The sequence below is a fragment of the Phycomyces blakesleeanus genome (genome assembly GCF_001638985.1).
Source record: "Phycomyces blakesleeanus NRRL 1555(-) unplaced genomic scaffold PHYBLscaffold_5, whole genome shotgun sequence".
NCBI classification, from domain to species: Eukaryota; Fungi; Mucoromycota; class Mucoromycetes; order Mucorales; family Phycomycetaceae; genus Phycomyces; species Phycomyces blakesleeanus.
Genome location: NW_017265138.1, coordinates 2,490,202 through 2,515,537, shown reverse-complemented (window position 1 = coordinate 2,515,537; position 25,336 = coordinate 2,490,202). Strand labels below are relative to the sequence as shown.

General features: G+C 36.5%; 6 protein-coding genes across 6 annotated transcripts; 4 read left to right on the top strand and 2 right to left on the bottom strand.

Annotated features, from left to right (window-relative positions):
* Positions 1-118: 118 nt before the first annotated feature.
* On the bottom strand, positions 119-1,450 carry PHYBLDRAFT_165725 (hypothetical protein; the record flags this gene model as incomplete). Its single annotated transcript, XM_018435291.1, has 6 exons — positions 119-293; positions 555-627; positions 726-803; positions 1,021-1,102; positions 1,191-1,343; positions 1,388-1,450. The coding sequence occupies 6 exons, from the start codon at positions 1,448-1,450 to the stop codon at positions 119-121; spliced, it is 624 nt and encodes a 207-aa protein (XP_018295276.1).
* A 176-nt stretch (positions 1,451-1,626) lies between these two features.
* PHYBLDRAFT_109263 (hypothetical protein) lies at positions 1,627-2,942 on the top strand (the record flags this gene model as incomplete). The annotated part of the gene is made up of 7 exons (XM_018428101.1): positions 1,627-1,715; positions 1,777-1,993; positions 2,063-2,171; positions 2,245-2,350; positions 2,411-2,462; positions 2,522-2,707; positions 2,781-2,942. The coding sequence occupies 7 exons, from the start codon at positions 1,627-1,629 to the stop codon at positions 2,940-2,942; spliced, it is 921 nt and encodes a 306-aa protein (XP_018295275.1).
* Positions 2,943-5,156: 2,214 nt separating this feature from the next.
* On the top strand, positions 5,157-6,547 carry PHYBLDRAFT_180388 (hypothetical protein; the record flags this gene model as incomplete). Its single annotated transcript, XM_018438304.1, has 7 exons — positions 5,157-5,491; positions 5,599-5,656; positions 5,742-5,965; positions 6,045-6,098; positions 6,180-6,238; positions 6,297-6,402; positions 6,479-6,547. Exons 1-7 carry the CDS (start codon positions 5,192-5,194, stop codon positions 6,545-6,547), a joined length of 870 nt encoding a protein of 289 aa, XP_018295274.1. The 5' UTR covers positions 5,157-5,191.
* Positions 6,548-7,718: 1,171 nt separating this feature from the next.
* PHYBLDRAFT_165722 (hypothetical protein) lies at positions 7,719-8,782 on the top strand (the record flags this gene model as incomplete). Its single annotated transcript, XM_018435290.1, has 4 exons — positions 7,719-7,788; positions 8,074-8,172; positions 8,297-8,387; positions 8,662-8,782. 4 exons carry the CDS (start codon positions 7,719-7,721, stop codon positions 8,780-8,782), a joined length of 381 nt encoding a protein of 126 aa, XP_018295273.1.
* A 1,075-nt stretch (positions 8,783-9,857) lies between these two features.
* Positions 9,858-10,824, top strand: PHYBLDRAFT_165721 (C2H2-type zinc finger transcription factor; the record flags this gene model as incomplete). Its single annotated transcript, XM_018435289.1, has 2 exons — positions 9,858-10,056; positions 10,112-10,824. 2 exons carry the CDS (start codon positions 9,858-9,860, stop codon positions 10,822-10,824), a joined length of 912 nt encoding a protein of 303 aa, XP_018295272.1.
* A 10,095-nt stretch (positions 10,825-20,919) lies between these two features.
* Positions 20,920-22,490, bottom strand: PHYBLDRAFT_165719 (hypothetical protein; the record flags this gene model as incomplete). The annotated part of the gene is made up of 2 exons (XM_018435288.1): positions 20,920-22,235; positions 22,397-22,490. 2 exons carry the CDS (start codon positions 22,488-22,490, stop codon positions 20,920-20,922), a joined length of 1,410 nt encoding a protein of 469 aa, XP_018295271.1.
* Between the last annotated feature and the right edge of the window lie 2,846 nt (positions 22,491-25,336).

Genomic DNA, 25,336 nt, shown 5'->3' with positions numbered 1-25,336 from the left:
ACTGTTTGATGATTACTGCCTTTCCAAAGCCACAATTAAACAACAGCCTCTGTTTATTTCAAGTGATATACACTTCTATTCTAGATGTTGTGCCCGTGCTTAAACGGTTTTCGGAGTATTAATTAGACTTTTTGTAGTGCGTTGGATGCACGCATGTGGTGGACCTGACAGGATCCTTTTTTGGTACACTTCCTGCATTTTGGATTAAATGTCCGTAAAGGATGTCACTGAGGTGTAAATATCTTTTTGGTGACTTCATTGTGTGTATGAGCTTCTCGGTTGGTGTGGACAGACTAAAAGTTCAAAATTGGTTCAAATGCATATTAGATAAAATTAAATGGTCATAATAGTATCTCTTCTATCAAGTAAGAACTATTTTATTGTAGGTTTTTTTAAGTTTTGCACCCTGTGACTCATTTCTTCCACCAAAAACATGATCTTACTCTCAATCCATTGGGCAATGGAAGAAGACTATTCAGTCAGAGTCGCTTGAACTTTTTTTTGAACTTTTTAGTCTGTCCACACCAAATAGTAAAAGTGTACAAACTGTGTACCAATGTTTATTTGACTCTATTGGAAATAGCATTAGAGCTTTATTTATTTGTAGGATTTTACTTAATGCTAAAACTATAATTGCATATTAAAGTGTATAATATGTATACACAATTGCAATCAAGAATGATATATATATATATTGCGATTACAACACTCAAATTTACGCTTACACGCTTGACTTTTTGATTTCTGCGTATTAAAAAAGAAAGGCGTTGTGCTTCTATTCTCGATTCTATAAAGATTATAAGCTACAAATGAAGCATACAAATAAGAGCACAAAATCAAGATGTGATGGCTTCAATTGCAGCCATGAATAAATCTCTACCCTCAAATATCTTCTATTGTTATTTTACTCTACAAAATGTACAATTTCTTTTTAACCATAGTGTTGAACTATTTTTTTTGTGTTGTTTATTGAGAAAATTATATGCCCTAAGGCTAAATATTTAAGAACTTAAGCTGTACTCTGGATAGATTCTTCTAGCTCGAGCCGTCTAATGTTTAAGGTGGCAATAGCTGCAATTCGGCTAGTGACAAAGGGAATATCCTTGAAGATATATTAGAAGTGAGCTTCCCATATAGCACCTAGAGTTGCATTTCAGAACAATATATGAGGACACTGTGTTGTTTTTGACTTTAACGGACAACGGAGAAGTTGGGAGGAGAAGGTCCTCAAACGTAAGAAAGGTAGGAGTGATCAGGAACCGAGTTGCAACTTGTTGCCAAACTGGTTGTTTACGAGCGTATGCCTGGAATAGATGTTCATCATCTTCAAATTCGGTGTTAAACTAATTTAATTGGTCAAGTATCCCATTTGAGCGCAATATTTTACCAAGTATTTTCTCTCATCGCAAAATCTATTTTTATTTTGGTGAAAGCTGCAAAAATTACACATATAATTTTAACAAAATACCATTACATCTTGGAAAGTTCCCTTGCTTTTTTTGGTACTTTAGCATTTTCTTTTTCCACCTCTACCTCTATCACTATCTTTCTCTCTTTCTCTCTCCATATTTTTTTTATTACATTTTAGTTTATTTTACCATTTCTTCTTCTTATTTTGGTATGGCTATGAAACACAATCAAGCTGTACCGGCCTCACAACTGTACACAAAGCTCAAACGGGTCGGCAAAGGTGCTTATGGCTCAGTCTACAAAGGGTAGGGTCTTAATTATGACTCATTTAATCAATCCCACTTTACTCAATCGATTTTATTACAGCGTCAATAACCAGACCAAAAAGATTGTAGCTATTAAAGTACTCAATTTGGACACCGAGGAAGACGATGTGGATGACATTCAGAATGAGATTGCACTCTTATCTCAACTCACTCATGCCCGTTCCCAAAACATCACACCTTACTACGGAAGCATACTAAACGATACCAAACTATGGATTATTATGGACTATGCTGCAGGTGGAAGTGTGAGGACTGTTGTAAGTAAGGGTTATATTTTTGCCGCAAATTCATGTTCCTTTTTGGCTGACGATCTGTTGGCTCTATAGATGAAGGCAGGAGATCTCGAAGAAAAATATATCTCGGTCATCACAAGAGAAGTACTCCTTGCCCTTGCTTACCTGCACAAAAACCGCATTATTCATAGAGACATCAAAGGTAACTAAAATATTACGAACAAAGACTATCGAATTAAATTTTACTTGTACGTTTTTTTTTTGCTTTTTTTTAGCTGCCAATATTCTCTTGACGGCCGAAGGAAGTGTCCAATTGTGCGATTTCGGAGTGGCCGGTCAGGTCATCAATTCACTTAAGCGTAATACCTTTGTTGGAACACCGTATGTTAATATTTCTTAGGGTGGTAAGAAAATAAGACACTAATATAAATAGGTTCCTAGTTACTGGATGGCGCCTGAGGTTATTAAAGAAGGTGCTTCGTACGACTACAAGGTAATTTATAATACCTGCTTTACAACCAGCGTATATTGATCTCTTGGGGGATGGCATAGGCAGACATATGGTCTCTGGGAATCACAGTTTATGAAATGGCCACGGGAAACCCACCTCTATCCCATGTTGACCCCATGAGAGCTGTTATTCTCATTCCCCGATCAAAACCTCCTCGCCTCGAAGACAAATTCTCACCTGCTATACGTGAATTTATCGATATGTGTCTTTGTGAAGACCCAGAAGAGGTGAGGAACAACAACAGTTTTGGTGGATATTATTTACTAATTCTGTGTGTGTTTGTGTGTGGTTAAACTATAGAGACTTAGTGCAGAAGAATTGTCGAAATCAAAGTTTATCAAAGGATCTAGCAAAACAAAGTCAATATTGAGAGAAGTGATTGGGCGCTACGATAAATGGAAGAAGACAAGTGAGGCAGCAAAACGGTGTAGTATAGTCTCAAATGATCTCAGTAACAGGTAATACGCTCAATTTTGTGGAAATAAACCTTTTACTTACGTTTAGCTAACATGTCTCAGTGAAGGAGAAGAGTCTGGTTTGGATGATTTTGAGGATATCCAAGAAGAGGCATGGGAGTTTGAGGTAAAATACAATAAACATATCGTTACTTTTTAGTTAAAAAAGAAAGAATGGGGACGAGTAGACAATAAGGACACAGCAATCCAATCCAAGCCGCAGGTTAAAATCATCCACTGTTTCTCCAGCCAATGCACAACTCGCCTCTCAGCTACAACCACAACCACAGCCGCAACCAGAAGCGCTCACAACTCGTCCATACCGCAATCCAGAGTCTCTTCCTCTGGTGAGATTATTCAACAATAGCCCACAGCAGCCCCAACCTCAAATGTCTTCTTCAGAACGTACGGCACCACACTTTCCTAATCAACCCATTACGCTTGGATCTTCTCCTACTCGTCCTGCCCTCGTACCTTCAGGATTTTCCGAATCGTCTATCAAACCTTCCTCAGAACCCCTCGACATCAATAATAACAAGCCTCTTCTCGATCTTCCCTCCTTCTCCCCTTACCCGTCTTCATATCCAAATACGCCCTTGACGCAAAAAGATGATCCTCTTAATATCTCCAGGATTCCTAGTCCTCTTTCTCTCAAGCCAAGCATGGCTAATCTCTCCATAAATTCTGAAAGCAGCATCGATGCATTATCTAGTAGTGGACGTCTCGTTCCTGGAGCACAAGCTCGTCACAATGGTCAACAGCAGCAACAGCAACTTTTGAGTACATCAGTTCCTAAACTATCGCCTCGTTCTCGCCCAGAATCTCCCGAAGATGGCATCCGTGATCGCCCTATGTCTAGAGCACGCTCACACTCTGACCAAACCACAGTCAGAGAGCAACTTACTATTGATCCAAAACCTAATCATCCCACCGCTCTATCTGTTCCTGGAACAGCATCGATCTCTACCATAGAATTGCAGCCCTCGTTAAGTCTCAAACCAACTCTAATGAGTACATCTCCACTCGCTAGACGTGTCAGGTCAGCTACCAGCCTAAGGCACAATGAAGAGGATCGTGTGCCTCTCAAGGCCCTGATGGCAAACAGACAACAACAGATCTACCAACAATCTATGCAAGCTAATGTAACAGATACCAAACCAAAAGATCCTGGGGACCAGCAAAAGAAGCAAGCTCACGAATCTCCTCATAGACGCAGCATTAGTGCCGATAATGTGGCAAATACTCGCAAGGTATGAGAAAAAGAAAACTACTACTACTACTACTACTACTACTACTACTACTACAGCAATAACAACAACAGCAAAATGTGTGTATAATGTAAATTAAAACTCGTCTGTATTTGTCTAATAATCTTGTATAGACTGAAATCCGCAAGGCTTTAGAGGCTGCTCGTCATCATCCTGGACTTTCACCCCAACCTCCTTCTTTAGGACCCATTCCATTAGCGCCCACGCTTTCTGAATCTGATACGAGGACAATGAGAAGAGATGAAGGTTTGGATAGCATGGGCCACACACCAACGTCTGAGGTTTTGTGGACAAACTCGCCTGATTCTGATAGACCACCGCCGTCATCTTTAGGTGGACAACCAGCATATGGTGGTCCACCAATTCACACACCCCACCTGGATGGGCTTCGAGATCCAACAGAGCTTCAAGAAGAACTGTCTTTGGTATTGAGTGAATTGGATGGATGGTTACAAGTCATGGAGGGAGCACTCGGGCAGATTAGATCTTCTTAAATTATAACAAATGGAATACGGGCATGAGCTTTGATTTATTTATTTTTCAAGCGATGCCTTTCTTTATTTATTCACCTCTAGTAGGCTTAATCTTCATTATTATTATATCTGCCAGTTCATGAAAACCTTTATACTTCTGGAGTCGAATGTTTTATTCTCATTTCCTTCTTAGCACACATCTTTGAATACTCATTAACCACCATTACTTTTATTTTAAAACCAATCAAAATATGGCTCCACATTTCTTTATTTTTTTAATAATAATAATAATAATAATAATATCGCTAACACTAAAGAAGTTCTATCTTTTACACACACAAACACATGTATCTATATATGTGCGCGTATATATATTTATGTGAAAAGGTGCTGTGACTTTGTTGCTCAATGAAAAATAAAGGGAAGAAAAGGATGGTCAAGGACTAATGGCATCACCATCTTTCTTTCTCTTTCTCTCTTCTTTCTCGTGTATAACCGAGACCAGATTCATTACAATGCCTCCTAAGCCGGATGCTGACAATCCGACATCGACGTCTCAAAATGAAACTATAAATAAACCTACTGGTCAGGCTACATTTGCCTTACCACAGCCCATCTATAATTCAGATCCACAATCAACACGATTTGATGAACTTGGGCCTCGATTGAGAGCTCTTGCCGATGAATTTGCAATAATGGAGCGTAATCTCGGAAAGCTCAAAGAAGTAGGAACATCATTTGATGGCTTTAATCGATCCTTTGGAGCATTCATATTTGGTTTATCTACAATTGGTGGTACAGTTGACTGGCCACAAGTAAGAATGCAATTATGCACACATAAATAATTTAAAAAAAAAAGAATTAAATAAATAAAAAGAATTAAAACTTAATATTGACTTATTTTTATATTTCCTACTAACAGGCACCTGTCAAAGAATCATTTGAAAACCACAGTCATCTCCAAAGACCCTTTGTGTCAGGTATGATTTATATAAAATAACGTGCAACATTTACCCTTGATGTTTCCTACTTGTACTAAAAAAAAGGTACACCATCTATATACAGACCTTTCAGCAGTACATAACACAACTATAGAAGATATTCAGCCTAGTGATAAATCACCGGCACAAGAAAAAACAAAAGACACTATTAAACGTATTACAAAACGAAACTCCAAAGAAACACCATCAAGACCAATTATTAGAACTGGACCTAGAACATCAAATAAATCTACCGGAAATCCAGCAAGCAAGATATCAGTCGCTCAATCGAATAGATTTACCCGAAAGGTGTATATCTATACCTATATACAATGTGTGTATGTGTGTGGATTTAATGTATTTACCTATCGTATATTATTTTATGTAGCTCAATACGAAAAAGATCATCGAACAACTACCAATTGAATTCCGTGATAAAAAGGTAACTGGTTGGACAATTGTTGAAATAGTGTAAATATTGGATTAACTGATCAATCGTTATACTTATGTTTGGGTACAAAAGGAACGCTTTGACCAAACAAAATTAATTCTTGAATCCCTCATGTCTCGCCCGGATGGAGCGTAAGTACAGATACTTGGTCTATTTGCTTTGATAATGAGCTAATGTTATTATACTTAGATTGCTTGATGATATTGTCAAGTCTACTGAACTTCCAAAATACGCCGTTACTGTGTGTCTGAATGCTTTAGTTCATAGGAAACATGTGGCAAAACTGACTCAAAAGGTAAATACTTGTTATTATTATGTACAGAAAATTGTCATCAGTATATTATAATGAGTTTATATTGTTGTGATTGTAGGGACAATACAGTATCTTCAAGATGGATCCTGTTAGATACCCTACTACTGAGATCAATCCTCAGCGATGATTATAGCTTTTCTTTTTTCTTATAAAAAAAAGAAAGAAAGAAACTATCTTATCCATGTGTATATACAACATATTTAATTCTAATCTAATAATATTTTCAAATGGCTTCCAATTAAACGAGTTACCTTTCTTTTTATGCTGCCAAATAAGGAAACGTCACTGCTTTATTATTATGTCCCAATGTAAAGCCAAATTAAGTAAAAGACAAGAAAATGGTTGGCTGCTGACTGAAAATAAATTTAACGGAGATGGAAATTAATCAATCGATTTTAATATAAATAAGCTGCAAATCTGCCTAACATTTTTACTCTTTATCATATAACAAGTATTTGCCTTAGATCCTTTGTCAGGGTGTGTTGAGTTTCATTACTCTTCTTCATCTACAAAGCTTATGTTTTGACATTCGTTGACAAAGCTTGAGTCATTCAGATACAAGAGTACCTATACCTCCATTTCGATCCAGCTTCGTACAGTTGCTTAAGTATCGATAGATGATCTCTCTCGGGAGTGATTTTATCGAACTTTGAAAGAAACATTGTATTTTGGGTTCATCTGGGGACATTTTTTCATATTTTTATAAAATATATATTTTTTTATATATATATCAAATACAAAATATTTAAACAAATAAATAAATAAATGATTAATAAACAAAAATTTATATTTTTCTTTTTTTTTTGTGAAAAAAACGACTGCTTTTTTGTTACTGCTGTTATGAAAAGATTCTTTGTAAAAGAATATGAAAACCCTCTCGGTGTAGACGCAATTCTGTGTAATTAAAGGCGTTCTATGTTCTAATATAACCCACCTTTATTTATTTTTCTTGTGATAATTTATCATTGAAATAAAGATCATGGAGCATAAAAAAATAATAAGCGTAGAGAAGAGTAAATATAGAAATAAAAGGAAGTAAAATATAAAAATAAAAATGATTTACACTAAAAGCTTGCATCTCCTCTGGTTAATTTTTCTTTTTTTTCAATTTTTACAACTTGAAGTGTTTACAAAATCTCTTTTTACGTAGACTTTTGATTCTTTAACTTTATATAGAGCACCAAGAAGTATTAAGAACAGAGCAAAGATGAAGACAAAGGAAAATAAAATAATTAAGGAATAGTCAATAAAATGGCGTGAGAGAAAATTGACCAGGACTACTAACCTTTTTAACAGAAATGGAAAATCAAGAAGAGAAAACTGTAAAAGGAGTGGGAAGAGTCAACCGGGAAGGCCGCCACATCCCGTGTCAGTTCTCGTTATATGTTTGACAAATATCTTCTTATCAAACCTACGCCAATAAACTCAAGGGAAGTCAAGCGAGACAAGTGGCGGGTTATACTTATATCGAATTTTATAACATGCTACTGGCTAGCAAGTGCATTGTTATTACAGATTCACTGATTGTTTGTGCTTATACATTTTTTTGTGTTATTTATTGCTGATATTATATATCCAAGGGTGACTTGATTACGAAGAATGATGTTGTAGCGCCTTGAGAGTCTTCTATTTCAAATCGTCTAATATTCAAAGGTAAATACTGCAGCTCGATCCGTGATAAATGGGACATTATGAAATGTGTGTTGGAAAGTGAGCTTCCCAGATGGTACTTAATGTGCATTCCAAAACAATGTATGTATTCCCAATAGTGTTGCAAGCTTTGAGTTAGCTTCGTGATTATCTAAAAAAACCTCCTTAACCCTTTACGACCTATTTTTTTTTTCATCTCTCAAAACACACATTACACTTTATATAGCAATTTGGTTAAAAATAGAACCTCGATCTGGTAAATGTGATTATACAATTCGGATATGTGTACTGATCAACTTTGAAAGGATGAGACTAATGTATGTTTTCTATTATAAAAAAAATTGTGCCGCAAAAAAAAAGTGCCAGGTCCAAAGGAACACACAAACTTAATAGAGAAATTCTGTATTTCGAAGGCCAAATTTATTCTTGGGAATAAACCGGATCCTTAGAAAGTGCACTTAGCTATCTTTGAACTGTACACAGTGTTATGTATAACCAATTGTTTGGTATTCAATCTGAGTATTGGCTTTGATATCTGAAGAACACCTTTTATGTCAAATATTATTATTGTTATTATTATTGGCATGTTAGTTTTACTGTGGACGATGTTGTCCCAAACTTTGAAACTAATAACCAAATGGTTTATGTTTTCGACTACGCGCCAAACCTAATTACAAACAGAAAAAGTTCCAAGAGAAAAGAAAGTGGTTAATAAGACACAATACAAAGCAGAACAATAGCAAAACACACCAGTCGTTTGCGGGTTGAGTGTTATGTCCAAAGCAGATATTATTTATAAATGTATTATGAGTAACAAAAGATCAAAGATAAGTACTAATACTAATATTAATACTAATATAAATTCTAGAAAATTTTTAAATGTAAAGAAAAAAATTCCCAGTATGGTTAATTATCAACAAATTGTAATTATAGTTACAATATGGTTTGCTATTATACCCCGGTAGTATAGATAAATCTTTAACTATTTTATAGTCATAAAATAGAATTCAATTCAATTCAATTCAATTCAATACAATGGTATAATACAATAAATCTTCAAGTGTATTACAATATTACGTCAATCGAGTTTATAAATACATAAATTCAAATCTAAAGAAACCTATAATTATATATTTTCTAAAGGCCAGCTTAATTTGATAAACCTAATGTATCGAGGAGGTACACAAGTTACTATTTCAAAGGTCTCATATTTTTTGTTATGTTCTAAAAATATATTTAAAGTATATGTATAATAAACTTGCTTAAACACATAGATATACATACCTATACCTATACATGTACATATATATCTACACACACACAATCTCACATACAGATACACAACCGTATTTGTACATATTTATACAAAAAGAGATTGACAAGCCTTATTAGTTTTATGGTTTGAAAGAAATGTACAGGTATAAAAGTCTCTATATAATTTGTACAAGTAATATATATATATATATATATGTTCTTATATGTAGATATTTAAAGTTCCATTTTTTTTCTGTGTGGCTCCAGAACAGTACTTCTTTTTTATATTTGTTAAGGTTTTTAACGATCATTTTAAAGCCAATCTTTCTAATAAAATTTAAAAATCATAGCACAAGCCTTATGGTGTGTCATATTTAAATATCTCCAGCCACGATTAATTTCTTTAAACCTTATATGTGCAGCGAATAAAGCCACAATGGTAAGCCACGCAGGGTTTCTGACACATATATATATAAACCTATTTGTCGTTAATGTTTCGATCTTCTTTATCCAACTGCCTACTTCTCTCAATCATGGAGTCTAACTCAACATTACCTTTGAATGCACTCGTGGACAAGCTCTTTACAGCGGCGTCAATTTCAACCTCCGGGACTATCGCTCTTACAACTAGTGACACTCATGATATTATATATTATTTGAAATATCTGGCACATTTATCGGACCAACCCGTCAATTTTTTTCCGGATACTCCATTGGAGTACCAGAATACAGGTAAGATACAAGGATCTATGTCATTTAACATGTTTTATTAACTTCTTTATTTTAGATATATTTGAATCGCCGTCGATTTCTGCAAGCGCCACACTCCCCTCCTTGTGCAACCCACTTCCCAGTGCCACATCGACTCCTCACTGGGCTTTATCTCCAATGGATAGCTTCAGCGGTCTTTCTCCCCACGAATCTACATTTGAAGCACTCTCGAATATGAGCGAGAAAGACACCTATGCCACAGACTCTCTCCAAATACTATATTCGGAACAAATCCGATCGGCGAATCAGACACCTTCTCCCCCAGATGAATTATGGACTAAATTTGAGTCCATCAACCAAAATCCTTCTTTTGACGACTCCTTCCCTTTCACTGACAATCCTGTATTTCCTCTAAGCCCTTGTCCAATGGAAATCATTGACTCCACTGTCGAAAATAATCCTACCCCTAGTTGGTCTTATTCATGCCCTACGATTTCCCAATCTCAGTTCAATGCACCACTCGAACCGTCATCCTCCGATACCTTGAGCTCTTCAAAGAATATCAAAAATTGTTTATCGAAACGTACAGGCAATAAAAAAGTAATAACCACTCCATATAATCCGCAAAAGGGCTACAAGTTCCGCCACCTTGTTTCATCTTGCAATGGACCCATGCCACCAAGTGATGGAAATGACTCGAATGTCAATAAGTACCGTTGCTCAAATTGTTGTAGGGACTTTACAACCAAGTTCAATATGATTCGCCACCGCAAGACCATTCATCCTTAAACAAACCATAAGTATATATATATACGTGTGTGTGTTTGTTTGAGCCTGTATATTTATGTATCTACTTCTTTTATGCCACCCATATTTCTTTCTTTCTTTTTGTGTTTACATCTAAACATTCTTCTATCCTTTCTATATTCGTTGGTTTCTTTCTTTTTGTCTTTCTTATATCGTACACTTTATATATGTAAATATGCTAATACTGAGTCTCCACATCCTATATTATTCTTTAAAAATCCTTCTATATTTCTCGTTTAATTCTACTATATTCACTTATTTTAATTCTATCTTAATTTTTTATTATATTACATTGCCTTATACCCTTTATATTATACTATTTTATTTTATTCTATTTATGAAATGCATTCTTTCAATCTCATTTAATAAATCACAATTTTTGCTTTTGATACATACAATAAAGAGAGGTTGGCGTTAGATATCAATTACAAGCGTAGGCATTGAATTTGGTTAATACAACCTTGCTTTTATTGCTGTTGTAAGCATATATAATATCACAAATTAATCTTACAATTATAATGCTTTTAAAGCATTCCTTTTCTTGCTTGGCTGTCTCCCACAATTTTTAGTAAATGCTATAGAAATAATGTTACGTTACTTTTGGTCTCTCACAAGTTTCTAAACTAGATACTTCAATGCTTAATTTATGTATAGTGACTTTTCTTCTCCTTTAGAATGTCTCGTCTCATTCGGTATTAATAGGATATTATGATTATTTATGATTATTGCTACCTATATTTTTGTTTGCTTCAATTCAAAGTGCTTTCATACACAGTTCTGCTATCTATTAAAATAAAGAGGGCATATGCACTCTTACAGAACAAAAAGTCTTTCCAAACCGACCAAAATTGGAATTATACTTTATTTAATTATTTAAAAGTAACATTAATTTATGGGAAGAGAATGAGACAACAGACTCGAAACCTATGTCAGGGAGACCAAATAAACCAAGAATTACTGATGAAATTGTCCTTTGTTTTAGTGTGAACCAAAATTTGATTTAAATACTATAGATATCCCTAAAAAAAGTTCGGTACATGCTGCTGCAAACGTTTGTAAAAAGATATTTACCGACTATCTTTATGTAAGCTGCTTTGCTCATTTTGTTATCATGACTAGCCAAGATCTGACAATTGAACAAATGAGTAATATATTGCGTTAAAACATAGGTGGAGCTAGTATGATAATTAATGTTTTGGATATAGTAGTCCGGTATAACTAGTCTCAGTTTATGGTGAAGAACAATGACTATGACCCACAGTTAATTAGTAAGTTTGAGAAATTATCTCAGAATATATATAACTATGATAATAAAACTTGGATAGGGCTCTGTGATGGTATGATGTGCTTTTAGGCTGAACAATTTGGTTATCTCGCGGATTTTGAAGGGTCTGCTGATTACGATGTATATTTCAACTGTCTGTTCCAGAACTTTAATCCCTGAGATCCACGATATCATAAGAAAAATTATATCATATTAACTCTCCAAGAGAGAGAGAAAAACACGGACTAACACACTAATCTTTATACAAAATTGTAGAAGAGTTGTCGTCAAGTTTCTTTTCTTGGAATACTGTTTTTTCCAAAGGGATTATTTTATATCCAATTGAGTACGTATGAAAGGCAATAAAGTACCGGGTTACAGAAAAGGAAGCCTACATAAACTACACTGAAGATAACAAGGCTTGTACTTTCAAGAAGTGGAAGAAAATAAACGTGGGATTTGGTGCAAAGTTTTTACCACTCTTTTAATAGTCAATTAATAACTTAAATCTATTAAACATGAGACTGACGATACTTTTTTTTTTATTTAAAACAATATGAAGCTTGCTTAGTTATATATGGTTATATAACTATAGTCTGATTTAGCACACACAAAAATGTTTTGATGAACCAGGGCTATTTTATAGTGGTTCGAAAAAAGGCACAATAAAATTACGCTTATAAATATCACATAATACTGACTGGCTCAATTATATTATACACGTAATAAAAAAATTTAGGGATACAACTGAAAATTTATCCATCTTTTAGCATACTTTTCTTTTTAAAAAAAAACAATAAAAAAAAACTACTGGGCCATAAGGAAACTTAGTCAACGCATTCTACTGAATTTGGGTTTTTCATATTACGGATATATTGGTCTCTAGGAAAGAATATATGAAACTGATAATCCGTTGGATAAATCAAAATCACGGTGTATTAGTATGCGATATTTCGGTATTTTGGTATTTGTCATGAAGATATCAGGGAGTTACGATTACACCTGTAGGACCTGCTTTGTTGATATTACAGAACTCTGATGCTTTACTTTCTTTGTCAAGCTTATTATTTTTATGAACCTACCAATATGTAATGTGTATGTATGTATCTATATACTCATTTTCTTTGTATTAAAATCAAAAGTCATTAATTTGGACTTGAACAAGGTTTTTAATAAAGCATAGTTTTTAAAACTTATTAATGTACAGATATTTGTTCATTTAATAAAGAAGGTAAATTTCAGTTAAATCAATATAATCCAAATAGTTGGAGTTTTGCCCTGAAAACGTCTGCTCATTGAGGAACCCAAGAAAATTATACGCCTTATTATTATTACAAGTATCCATTTTATGCTACCGCGGCTGGATTAATAAGACCCCAAAAAAAAGTACTTTGTTCGCAGAGAACCATTATTCTAATTATAAACAGAAAAGACACATAAAAAAAAAAGATATTCATACTGTTTCAAAATATGGCGCCTTATTTCATAATACATTTAATATACTATCTATGTGATACTAGCACGTACATATAGCATGTAAGGAGTATGTGGAGAGCCTGTCTATGCCCATTTAATTTTATTTACCACATGTGCAGTGAAACAGAACACAGATAGTTGACCAAGTCCGCTTTAACGACGGATATGTATTATATCACCTCTATTCACTCATGTTGTACGTTAAACGAGGGTGTTTCATTTTCATAATTTAACCAATACAATTTCACAATAATCCTTTTGTTCTCTGCTATTTCATTTCTCGCTTCTATTAATCATTTCAAGATCTAATGTAAAGAATGGATAGTTTAGGCAAACTAATGTAGTCAGCCTTATCCTCTCTCTTTCTTTGTACAGATATTGTGGTTTTATTCACAAGTATATAGTCTTGTCGATATAGGTATTCATGCTCACTTTCTACTAGCAATTAAGATGCGTTTAGATATGCAAGTTATTTCAATACAGTAGCATACCAAACACAACAGGGAGATAGACCCTCCTTTCTCTTTGGTCTGGCATGGTGTGACGTCCAATAGGAAATTGCCAATGAAGATCCAAGAGATACTTTTTTTAGGCACAAAAAAAAGTAACACACAATTACATCACAACCTTCTTCATCTTGCTTATTGCCATGGCAGACCAAGAATCAGAAGAAGCTAGAAAAGCCAAGCTTTTGGCAGCTAAAAAAAAGGTAACTGCTGATATATGTATACATTATATAATACTTCTGGTTTAACAAAAAATAAGAGGGCCAATAAAGAGTGCGCGTTCGCTAATAAAGAACATTGTCATTCTTAGCTCAAGAAATTCCAAAACAGAAAACATGACAATGTTGAAAGTCCAGCTGGTAGCGAGACATCAAAATCACCGAGCGAGAAAGCTACAGTAGATACTCCAGTGAATCCCGAGATACCCACAGAAAAAGAGTAATGACAATTAAAGAATCAGTTGGTTAACCCAAGCAAGATGTCATTTACCCGACAAATAAATGCACAATCCTAATAGTGGAACTGCAATGTAGGGTCAAATCAATAAAGCTTCAATCTACGGACACTTCTACAGCTGCCACCAACGAGTTACAGCTTATTGTGAATGATTTGCAAAAAAAGCTAGATGCATCGGAGGACAGTCGCCAAAGAGCATTGCAACTTATCAATAAACAACTCGAAAATGTCAAAGCCGATGCCCTACGAAAACAAGAACAGCTTGAGAATCAAGTCAACGTTACGAATGAAAGACTCACCGAGACATCACAAACACTCACCCAACTAAAAACAGAAAATAGCCAACTTCACCAGAGCCACAATGAGGCTCAGCAAAAGTTAAAGTCAGTGCAAGAGACAAAATCTCAACTTGAGCAAGAAGTCTCATCTCTTCAAGAGCAAATTTCTCTCACAAAAGAAGAGCATCATGCTTCTCAGGAGACTGTCAAGTCATCGGAAAAACAGCTAGAGGATGCAATCGCGCAGAAAAATGCAGAAAAACAGAAAAGTCAGGAACTTCAGGATGCACTTGAAAAGTTTAAACAAGAAAAGGCTGCATTAATTGAACAACAAAGCAAAGATTTGGAGGAGCATGAGAAATTGAAAGAAACAGTGAAAGAGCATGAAAAGCATGAGCATGAGCTAAGCATCGTCCTTGAAAAAGAAAGAAAGGAGAGACATAGTGCAGAAACCCAACTAGATCAAATTAAATTGGAGTTGGAGACGGTCAATGCAAAGGCGAATTATGCACAGAAAAATCATTCTGCATTAAACTTGACTGTTTCGGAACTAAAGCAGAAGCTGACCGAGGAGCACAAACGCGCGGAAGAAACATTAACCACCCTTGAAGCAGAGCGAAAAGAACATGAGCAGACTATCAGCAAGATTAAGGCTGATGTGGATTCAAGGGATGTAATGACAGAGACTCTGACAAACGATGCAAAGGCTGCAAAGGAAGACAAAGAACGCATCACTGAAGAGCTAAACAAACTCAAAGAGCAGTATGACCAGACATCAAAGACACTTGACCAGAAGTTGGAAATTATTCAACAGCACACATTGTCGATTGGAAATGTAACAATGGAAAACAAGAAACTTGAGGATGATTTGAATGAAGCCAAAGAAGTTAGCTCCAAACTCACAAAGAAATTTGAGACACTTGAGGAAGAATTTCATACGGGTATAGGAGAAAGGGATCTTGCTAATGACGCACTTATGAAGGAAATTAAAGAAGCAAAATCCCTTAATGTACAACTATCTCAAGATCTCGACCAAGCTGCTTCCAATAATCAGCAGTTGATCAAAGAACTCGAGGTAGCCAAGGAAACACATACGTTAGCCGTGAGTGACTTGGAAACAAAACACGCCGAAGGAGAGAAAAGCCTTAGATCCATTACAGAAGAGACCGAGAAACTTAAAAATGCATTGAATTCTACAACTACTCAGCTCACTGACGCAAACGCAACAATCGATTCTCTCAAAAAACAGCACAATGATCTAGAGTCAAAAAATTCAGAGCTTGAAAAGGCGTTGAAATCAAAGCAGGAAGAGTACAAGAAAAATACAAATGATTTGAAGTCCAAGAACAAGACCTTGAGGCAGGACGCAGAAAGCCAGAATGCTAGATGCACAGCACTTGAGAGTGAGATTGAAACGGTCCGGACTAGTCTAAAGGAATTGGCTAAAGAGCACGAGGAGCTCAAGGCCAAGGGATCTGACGTTGAGAAAAATCTGAGAGAAGAATGTGAAGAGTACAAGAAGAAGATCAGTGATATGGAGGGCAAATATACCACATTGGTGGTAGACATGGACAACACTAAATTAACTCTCGAGGAATTAACGAAAGAGCGGGATGAACTCAAATCTAATGGGTCCAAGTTAGAGAAGAAGCTTAATAAGAAATGCGAAGAATACAAGAAGACAATCAGTGATATGGAAGCCAAACAAATCACTCTTGTATCTGAGATTGATAACGCAAAGACCAAGACGGAAGAATTAACCAAGGAACGCGTTAATTTGGAAAACAAAGCAAAAGAGCTTGAAAAGGAACGGAATGAAAAAGAAAGGCAACAAAAGAAGCTTGAGGCTGACATGACGAGTAAAATTAATGTACTTAAGAATAATGTACAGGATTTGGAAGCGAATCAAGCAACAAAAACCAACGAACTTAATACAACGACAACTGCTTTAGAAAAATTGAAGAAAGAGCATAGCAGACTTTTAGGAAAGGAAGCTATTCTCGAGAAGGAGCTAGGCGAGCAAAAAAAGAATCACCAAAAAATGTTGAAAGATCTTGATACAAAGAACAAGGAGATTGAAGACCAGAACAAGAAGTCTACAGAGCTCGTATCTGCACTTGATGCCAAAGCTTTAGAGGTGGAGCAGTTGAGAGAGGAACGGGATACGCTCAAGCAGAATATTAGTAAAGTTGAAGAAAACTATGCAGCATTGAGTAAAGAAAATACAGAATATGACGATCGGTACACTGTAACCGTGGCCGAATTGAAGCGTACAAAGGATGATTTGGATGCTCTGGCCAAGGAACACGATTCCATTTTAGTCAAGGAACACGAACTAACCAAAAAGGTCGAGGAATACGAAGACAAGTTTTCGTCGGTCTCTCAATCACTCAAAGAAGCCAATGCGGAAACGGCTCGGCTGACATCGGAGCTAGAGAACACCCACAATGTATTGCAAAAGAGTGAAGCTGGTGTAAAGCTGGAAACCAAGAAATTAAATAAGGAGGCTACTCTGTCCAAGGCAAAGGCTGTTAAGCTCTCAAAAGAGCTTGAGAAACTCAAGGCTGACCACAACGCCCTTGTTCAGACACACAACACAGAACTTTCTCATCACGCAGTCCAGGTCCGTGAGTTGTCTCAGAGCTTGGAGACATCGAACGAAGAGTGTGGTAGATTGGCAGCTGATTTGGAGCGAGCGATAATTGACCACGAAGAGATTTCTGGGGGGTGGGAGCTCCACAAGACTAAATGGATAAACGATCTATCGGATGCCAAGTCAGACCATGCTCGATTGACGGCCGAGCTAGAGACAAACAATGCGGCATGGAAGAATGAAACTGAAGCTATGGCACGACAGCTTCAGGAGATGACTGATAAGCTTGCTTCAGATGAGGCAGCGCTTGCATCGTTGAGAGAAGAAAAGATTGAGCGTGAAAAAGAACTGGAGGAAGTCAAGGGAATTCAGGCCGAGGCCGTGACACGAGCTCAGATTCTTGAGCAGGAGCAAGAAACTAAGCACAAAACCCTGGAAGACCGAGTAGCGACCCTGACATCTGCTTTAGAGCAGCAACAGAGTGCGTCCGATAAGCTCAAGACCAAACTCGAGGCAAACAAGAAGACGATCAAACGTGAGCGTCAGGCAGCAGCAGAAGCACAACAAACGTTAGACAAGGCACTTCAACAGAAATTAGGCGATCTAACCAGTAAAATTGAGGCATACCAAATCCGGTTGGATGAATGCAAGAATAGTGCTTTGAATTGGGAAACAAAGTATAATGAGGCCGATAAGGACCTAAAGGCACATGTCAGTCAGACAGAGGCACTGACACGTGAAAAAGAGGAGGCACTAATGAATCTCGGACAAATGCGCGAGTCCCTGAACCGAAAAGACGACGAGCTGATAGATCTGCAAGAAAAATTGGACAAAGAGCACAAGAAAGAATTAGCGGAATATGAAACACATATTGAACGTGCTAAGAACAACGAAGTTGAACTTGCTACTTTGAAGCAACAAAATCAAGAGCTCCAAACAGAGGTTGATGAATTAAAGGATGCAATGACACGCGAGACTGCTCAACATGAATCTGCAGAGGCCAATTTAGTTCATCTTCAGCGAATGGCTGCTCAGGACAGCAATGCTTGTTCAGAAGCAAAGGTGGAGATGGAAGCCCTGACGATTCAGTTGGAGGAACTTTCGGAGAAAGCAAATTCCTGGGAATCACGTTGGCAAATGTGCCACCAAGAGAAGGAAGCATTAGAAGCCGAATTAAAGACATTGAAAAATGAGGGTAGCCTAACTTCATCTTACGACAACCGTCGGGCTGAGATGGAGCTTAAGGATGCCAATCGACAGCTTCATGTACGCTCGGATAAAGTCAAGGAGCTTCAGGCAAAGACAAACGCGCTTGAATCTCAAGTGACGGATCTTGAAAGCAAACACAAGGTTCAATTAGATGAGGTGCACAAAGCGCTTTTACAGAAAGACAAAGAGATCGAAGGACTCCGATCTGCAGCCGGTAAAGGTTCCTTTGGCTCGGGAGGAAAGACGAGAGAGATTGGCCTGAGCGAGGAAGGTGATGCTGATGATGATAAGCAAGCATTAGCTGTTCTTGAGAATCAGAACCAAAGACTTGCTGCAGAGGCGATGGAGCTGGAACACACAGCCATTAGCCAGAAAGCTGAAAATGATGCATTGAAATCTCAGCTGGAACGACAGTTGGATGCGTTTGGTACGCTTCGTGGCGAGCTTTCAACAGTGCGCCAACGTCAATTGGATGCTGAGGCACGACTAGAAAAAGAAAAGGCTGATTTGAAGCGTGAGAAGGCTGAGTTGGAGTCGATTGTTCATCGATTGCGGTCCGAGTACGAGACACATCTGGATCAGTTGTGGAAACAACATGAGGAATTACGGGGTCATCATGAGCAGGAGCTAGATAGTGGGAGATTGGCGCTGGATACGGCCCAGGACCGTTTATTACAAAATGGATTAAGTCCTGTTAGTGAGAATGGGTTCGAATGGGTTGTTTCCGAGCGAGTGGAGAGCGAGAGCGAGAGTGAGAGTGAGGAGGAGAGTAGATTGGAGTTCAAGAGTCCTGCCCTGGGTCGATTGCCACCCCTGGAGAGGCCGGCATTCTTTGAATTTATGGAGACACCACGGTGTAGTGGGTGCCAAAGCGAAGTTATTGATATCTAATAAAAAAAAATTAAAGATACTGCCTTTTTGGAAGGTATAACAATTACTGATTATCTATTGCTGGGGATACTTGTGATATTGTAAATGTTGATTAATTGTGTTACTCCTGGAAAAAGCAATAGGGAATGAGGAATGTTGTAAAGAAAGAAAGAAACTTAAACGCTCCTTATTGCGGGCTATCTTGCTTCCAATCTCTGTCCGAAAACACCCACACAGACCCCCAATAGATAATTATAGGGTAAATCTAGTTGATCAAACCTGTTGGTAATTGGCGGCATTTCTTCCCTATACCATTTGGCCATCTAAATAGATTTATATTTATATGCAAGTAACATGTGTTTAATGACAATAGTATCCAATGTACCACATGAAAATCCCAGGTTATATGTAAAATAACCATAATCTCAAGAAGCAATGAATATATTTGATGGTAGAGATTAAGCCCTCCTTACAAACGGTATCACAAATGGCATAATTATTTGTTGTTGTTGTTGTTGTTTCTTTTATGTATATATATACGCACATATATAATCCTAAATATTTACTATTTTCCTTATTAATCATTGACTATTGATTATAATGATACTAGAGAAAACAGCATCAAAAATAACAACAACAAATACAACAACAAAATACAAGATAAATTGTGTCACAATTCGCATCTTTGTTGATTAGAGATCGACATGAGGATTTGTTTTTTTTTGTCCTTTCTCTTTTTGATTCATTTGCTTGGTCTTTATCTGTCCATCTACTATTATTACTATCACTATTCTCTTTGTGTATTGGTTGATTCCAAATGACGTGGTCAATGCCAGTGTTAAAACAAAATTCTGTGATTAATTGTAGATAGGCAAGAAGTAATGATTTTTTTAATAAAAATAAAACAATAAAGACGATGAAGAGAATATGTAGAAAAGAGATGTTTGATAAATATGGCCAAAAAACTGAAATCAAATAATAATAAAAATAAAAATAAAAATAAATATAGATATAAATATAAGTGTAAATGTAAATGTAAATGTAAGTGTAAATGTAATAATAAAAATAAATATATAAAAAAAAAAGATAATACTAATGATGATGATAAGATAAAGAAGAAACATAAGAAAGATTGAAAGAAGGGCATATCAATGTCTTGGTTTCGTACTCAAAGAGCCTAACTGGACGTAAAATAATGGAGATAATTGCACAAGAAAATGATGATGATGATGATGATAATGATGATAATGATAATGAAAAAAGAAAAGATGAATGAGGATTCTATATATATATATATAATGTTGTTGTTGTTGTTGTTTTTTTTGAAAATTGTAATGAAGAAGAAAAAGAAAGAAAGAAGCATGAAGAAAGAAGGGAAAGTGATGTGAGAAGAAAAAAGAAAGTGTAAAGAAGTAAATCATTTCTTTAGTAGGCTGTAATCATCTTGTCCGGTCCATTCCAAACACTAATCAACACAGCCGTCGTCAAGACGGTTGCAAAGCGACACCAGCGCCAGACAGAGTGAAAAAGTGTACGAATCAACCGTCTAAAACGACCCATCATTGTCTTGGAATCCTGTCCAAAAGTATCAACCTGGAAAGAACTCATGAGTGCAAGGTCTGGGTAGAGACTGTTGACAGATTGAGGGTGGTACACCACGAGATCATCGGTGCTCATGTCATCATCAAGCTCAAGTTCGTGTATCAGACTCAGCGCCTCGTCCAGCAAGTGCTTGTCAATTCCACTAGCTCGCGATAGGATCGATCTCAGTGTAGACTCGGCTGGAACACTGTAAAAGGCGCCCAGAGATTGCTCAGTAAAATGGGTGAGGTCCCGCAGCGATCGGGTCATGCTGGCCGGGTGGTCCGAGGGTCCAGTAGATAGATCTTGCTTGCCCTTGAGCCATTCATTCTCCAACTCCCCAAGCAGGGTGTGGCGCAGACTATATTCAGATCTACCATAAACACTAGGAGCTGGCGTCGAGTGGGCCGAGGGATTAATTCCACGCTCCTTAAGACTCTGGAGTACTTGTTTGTGATCCTCCAAGCTCTTGTTAAGTTCTTCAATATGATCGAATTGGCGATCGTATGCCTCGCACAAGACAGAATAATCTTTTTGAGTGAATTGGAAGGTTTCAAACTGTTCTTTAAGTTTGCGAAGGTCTTTGAGTGTTGATGTAAGCTTGGCTTCGACCTGTGCTTTTGCTTGGGTGATTTCTTCGTGCTCGTCCTGGAGAACGTCGAGTTTAATTAGCATTTCTTCAACAACTTCTTCCATTGAATCTTCTTGTTCTTCTTTAACCACTTGTTGGCGTTGTTGGCGCTGTTGCTGCTGATGTTGTTGACGGGCATTCATGTCTTCTAGCTCTTGAATTTTGTTAGACGCGATTTCTAGATTGCTTCTTAACAATTTTATTTCGGCTTCGAGTCTACGTTGTTTTTTGGACTCGTTTCGGCCATGGCGTTCGTGTTCGGAAGTGGCAGCGTCAAGGCGGCGTGATAATTCGACATTTTTCTTTTCTAGCACTTCGATCATTGCTTCGCGGGTGCTTCGGCTGGGAATAAAAGGACGATCTTCGTCGTGATTTTCATAGTCTGTGGTGAGAGAGGGGTTTGGTGTTGGTAAAGGTAGCGTCGTTGGAGGAATGGAGCGGGTGTGGTTGAGTAGGTTCTCATAGCTAGATTTGAGTCGGAGGTTGTTCTCCAGAAGAGACTTTCCTATTTCGGCGGCAAGCATCAGATCTACATAAGGAGACCAAAAAAGGGACAAAAACGATAATGTAAGAAAGTTAGATAAATATACAATTTATAAGATTGTGTTTATTTAGTTTAGGGAGTTTTGTGTGTGTTTGTAGAGTCTATTATCTAATATCTATTTCACATGTCACTGTATTGAATCTTACCCTTTTCTTTGTCCTTAAGAGCGCCATAGGCATTCTTTAACATTGGAATAAGTTCGGCAGATGACTTGTCTGCAACCCAAGACATTGATGACATGAGTGAGTGGGTTGAAACAGATGGGGATGGAGGAGGTAGTTGACATGGTCTCATTTGGGTGTGTGTTAAGTCGAGTGGCAGAAGAGACATCATCTTTAGATAGTGAATGAAGGTAAAGGTATTAAAAGGAAAGGATAAGGATCAATTAGAAGACATGCTTATATACTTATTAGAATTTTCACGACGTCACTGGATAAAAATATAAATTTTCTAAAAGTAAAATTCACATGCCTTACACAGTTCAATTTTGACGCACACGCACACACACATACACAAATTCGGACACACGCCTAATAAACGTATATCGATATCTATATATATTTATATATATAGGTATTTATATTATTTAAATACGCATTACAAAGAGGGGTTTTTTTGGGGGAGACATTATGAAGGAGGTTTTTATATATATTATTATTATTTCTTGGGGGGTTTGGGGGAGTTTGGGGGCATAGAGGCCATAGACAGACAGAGGGTAGAAAAGTAGAGAAAAAGAAAAAATGCTATTTCCAGATACTAATCGTTCACTGTGAAAGAGTCGCGCAGTTTTAAATTAAGATTTTGTGTAAAATATCTTGATCAAACTTGGCTTGAAATTCCAAATATTTCTTATACCCGAAATGAAGGAACTAAAGCTTATATAATTATAGATCATAATGATTTGATAATCATTTGGGTCAAAATATATATACATGTCCCATTTAAGATGAATGTTACTGTTGACCACACACACACACACATATATATATATATATATATTCAAAAGGTAATTGGCGGGTTATATATTCTATAAAGAAATTTTACGATGCCTTTTATGCATTGCATTATTTTTGCTTTAGTTCACATTTATTGTAAAAGGAAAACTTAAGACTAAAAAGAAAAAAGAACCCTCATTTGACTGTAAGAGTAACTTCTTCTTTTATTTTTGTTGAAGCATTTCTATTCGTTACTTGTGAAAACCTAATATGCTATGTTACTCACCATTGTTAATTATAGCTTTTGTGACATTGGATTCTGTGCTGATATAGATACAGTGAGAATGGTAAATTTTGTCACTGAAAATATTAAGTATCTGTAGCCAGCAAATAAATGTTACTTTACCAAAAATAAATAAATTGTCCCTTTGAGTCCAGAGATTTTGTTCTTTTGAAGACATAGAAAGATCGCAAGAAGCTAAGTCAAGTTGATCTAGACAATGATGCTTATTTCTTTTACTTTGGGATTAAAATGAAATTTTATTATGACACTTAATGGCTTGTCGTTTAAAATTACAAGCAGAATTGTATAAAATCTTAGCAGGTATGGGATTACATGCCTCAGCAATCCTTTCAGGCATTGTTGCTTCAGTCAAAATTTTGTGGTGCTTCAGTTTTTCTTTTAAGATTGCTCGAAATCATTCAATTGTGTTTAATTCGGATGAATATGAAAGCGAGTACATCACTCTATAGCCATGACTTTCGACCTTCCTATGCATCGGTTTTGATTTATGGATAGTGTGGTATACAGACTACAATTGAGTGAAAAACAGACTCCACGACTAAAAACTGGTTCCTTCTTGTTAATGAATTTGGAAATTTAACAATATCTCAAACTGTTGGATCCCAGACACACATACACTACACAATTATCCAGTATCATCTTATCCTCTTGTGTCGCTTTATCGGCAGGAAAAGAGTCCGTAGTTTTCAAGATCACATTGCGATACGTGAGATGAGGCAGCTTTTTGTCGGCGGTATCCCCAATAATATTCGTGCTGATTAAAGGTGTGTGAAATTATTTTCGCATGTCATTTAATCATCTACTACTTCTTCGTCAGCCGAATACTGATTTGTGTCTTTATTTGCCTCTTTTTTGTCCGCGCGGTGCTCATCATTAGAATCTAACTTGTTGAGTTTTCTCTTCTTCGCAAGGGACGCATTTAGGCCTTGCCATTTGAGATGGGTGGTAAACGATTGTGCTGTTCTGTTATTTTTAAGGCATGTTAGACAAGAAGAGCCTTTTTCGTTCCAGTTGATGGGTATCAAACCTACAAAGAATAATGCTAGTGCAGAAAACCCCCAAAAACAAAGACAGGATACCATACTTTCTCCGTAGTACACAACCGCTACGTGTTAATCACAATTGTGGGCTTTTAAGTATTCAGGATTAACCAAAAAGCAAATGATCAGACTGATCGCATAGCATTTTGCTTAAACGCAACCACAAGCAAAAAGTGAGGGTTGAGAATAAAGAATCGCGAAAAAAAAGAACGATTCTTAAGAAAAGAATGTAAAAAGCCCAGAAGCAACCCCATTTGGGTATTCAAAATTGTTTTTTTGGTTAGTATCTCAATATTGGGGGAAGTAGATACTGTCAGAGTGTTATCTATTAAAGAGTTGAAATAATAGAGAGGATGAAGACTTTGTCATTTCTGAATAACTTTATGAAAATCATTCAAATGGAGTTGCAATTAGTTAAGTTCCGATAATCCTATTTTGGATTGCTTCGAATTTACTCAAGTTTTATTCAAGAAAATGAGCTCAATTTTGCTAGACATAATAAAACTTCATTTTAAAAGTAAAAGAAACTATCGCCATTATTTAGGCCAATTTGATTTAGCTTATTGCGACCTTTCTATTTCTTCAAAAGGACAAGGTCTCTAGACTCAAAGGGACAATTTATTTATTTTCGGTAAAGCTGTAATTATTTGTAAATATTACTAGTAAGCCGTTTTTGATGACCAATAAAGAAAGGCTGCGCAAAAATCAATGGATATAGGTTGTGGAAAATAGTTTAATACATAAACAAAACAAATACCTCTTAAAATTTAAGGAAATATGACAAAAACACTGCATTCATTTTTGCTA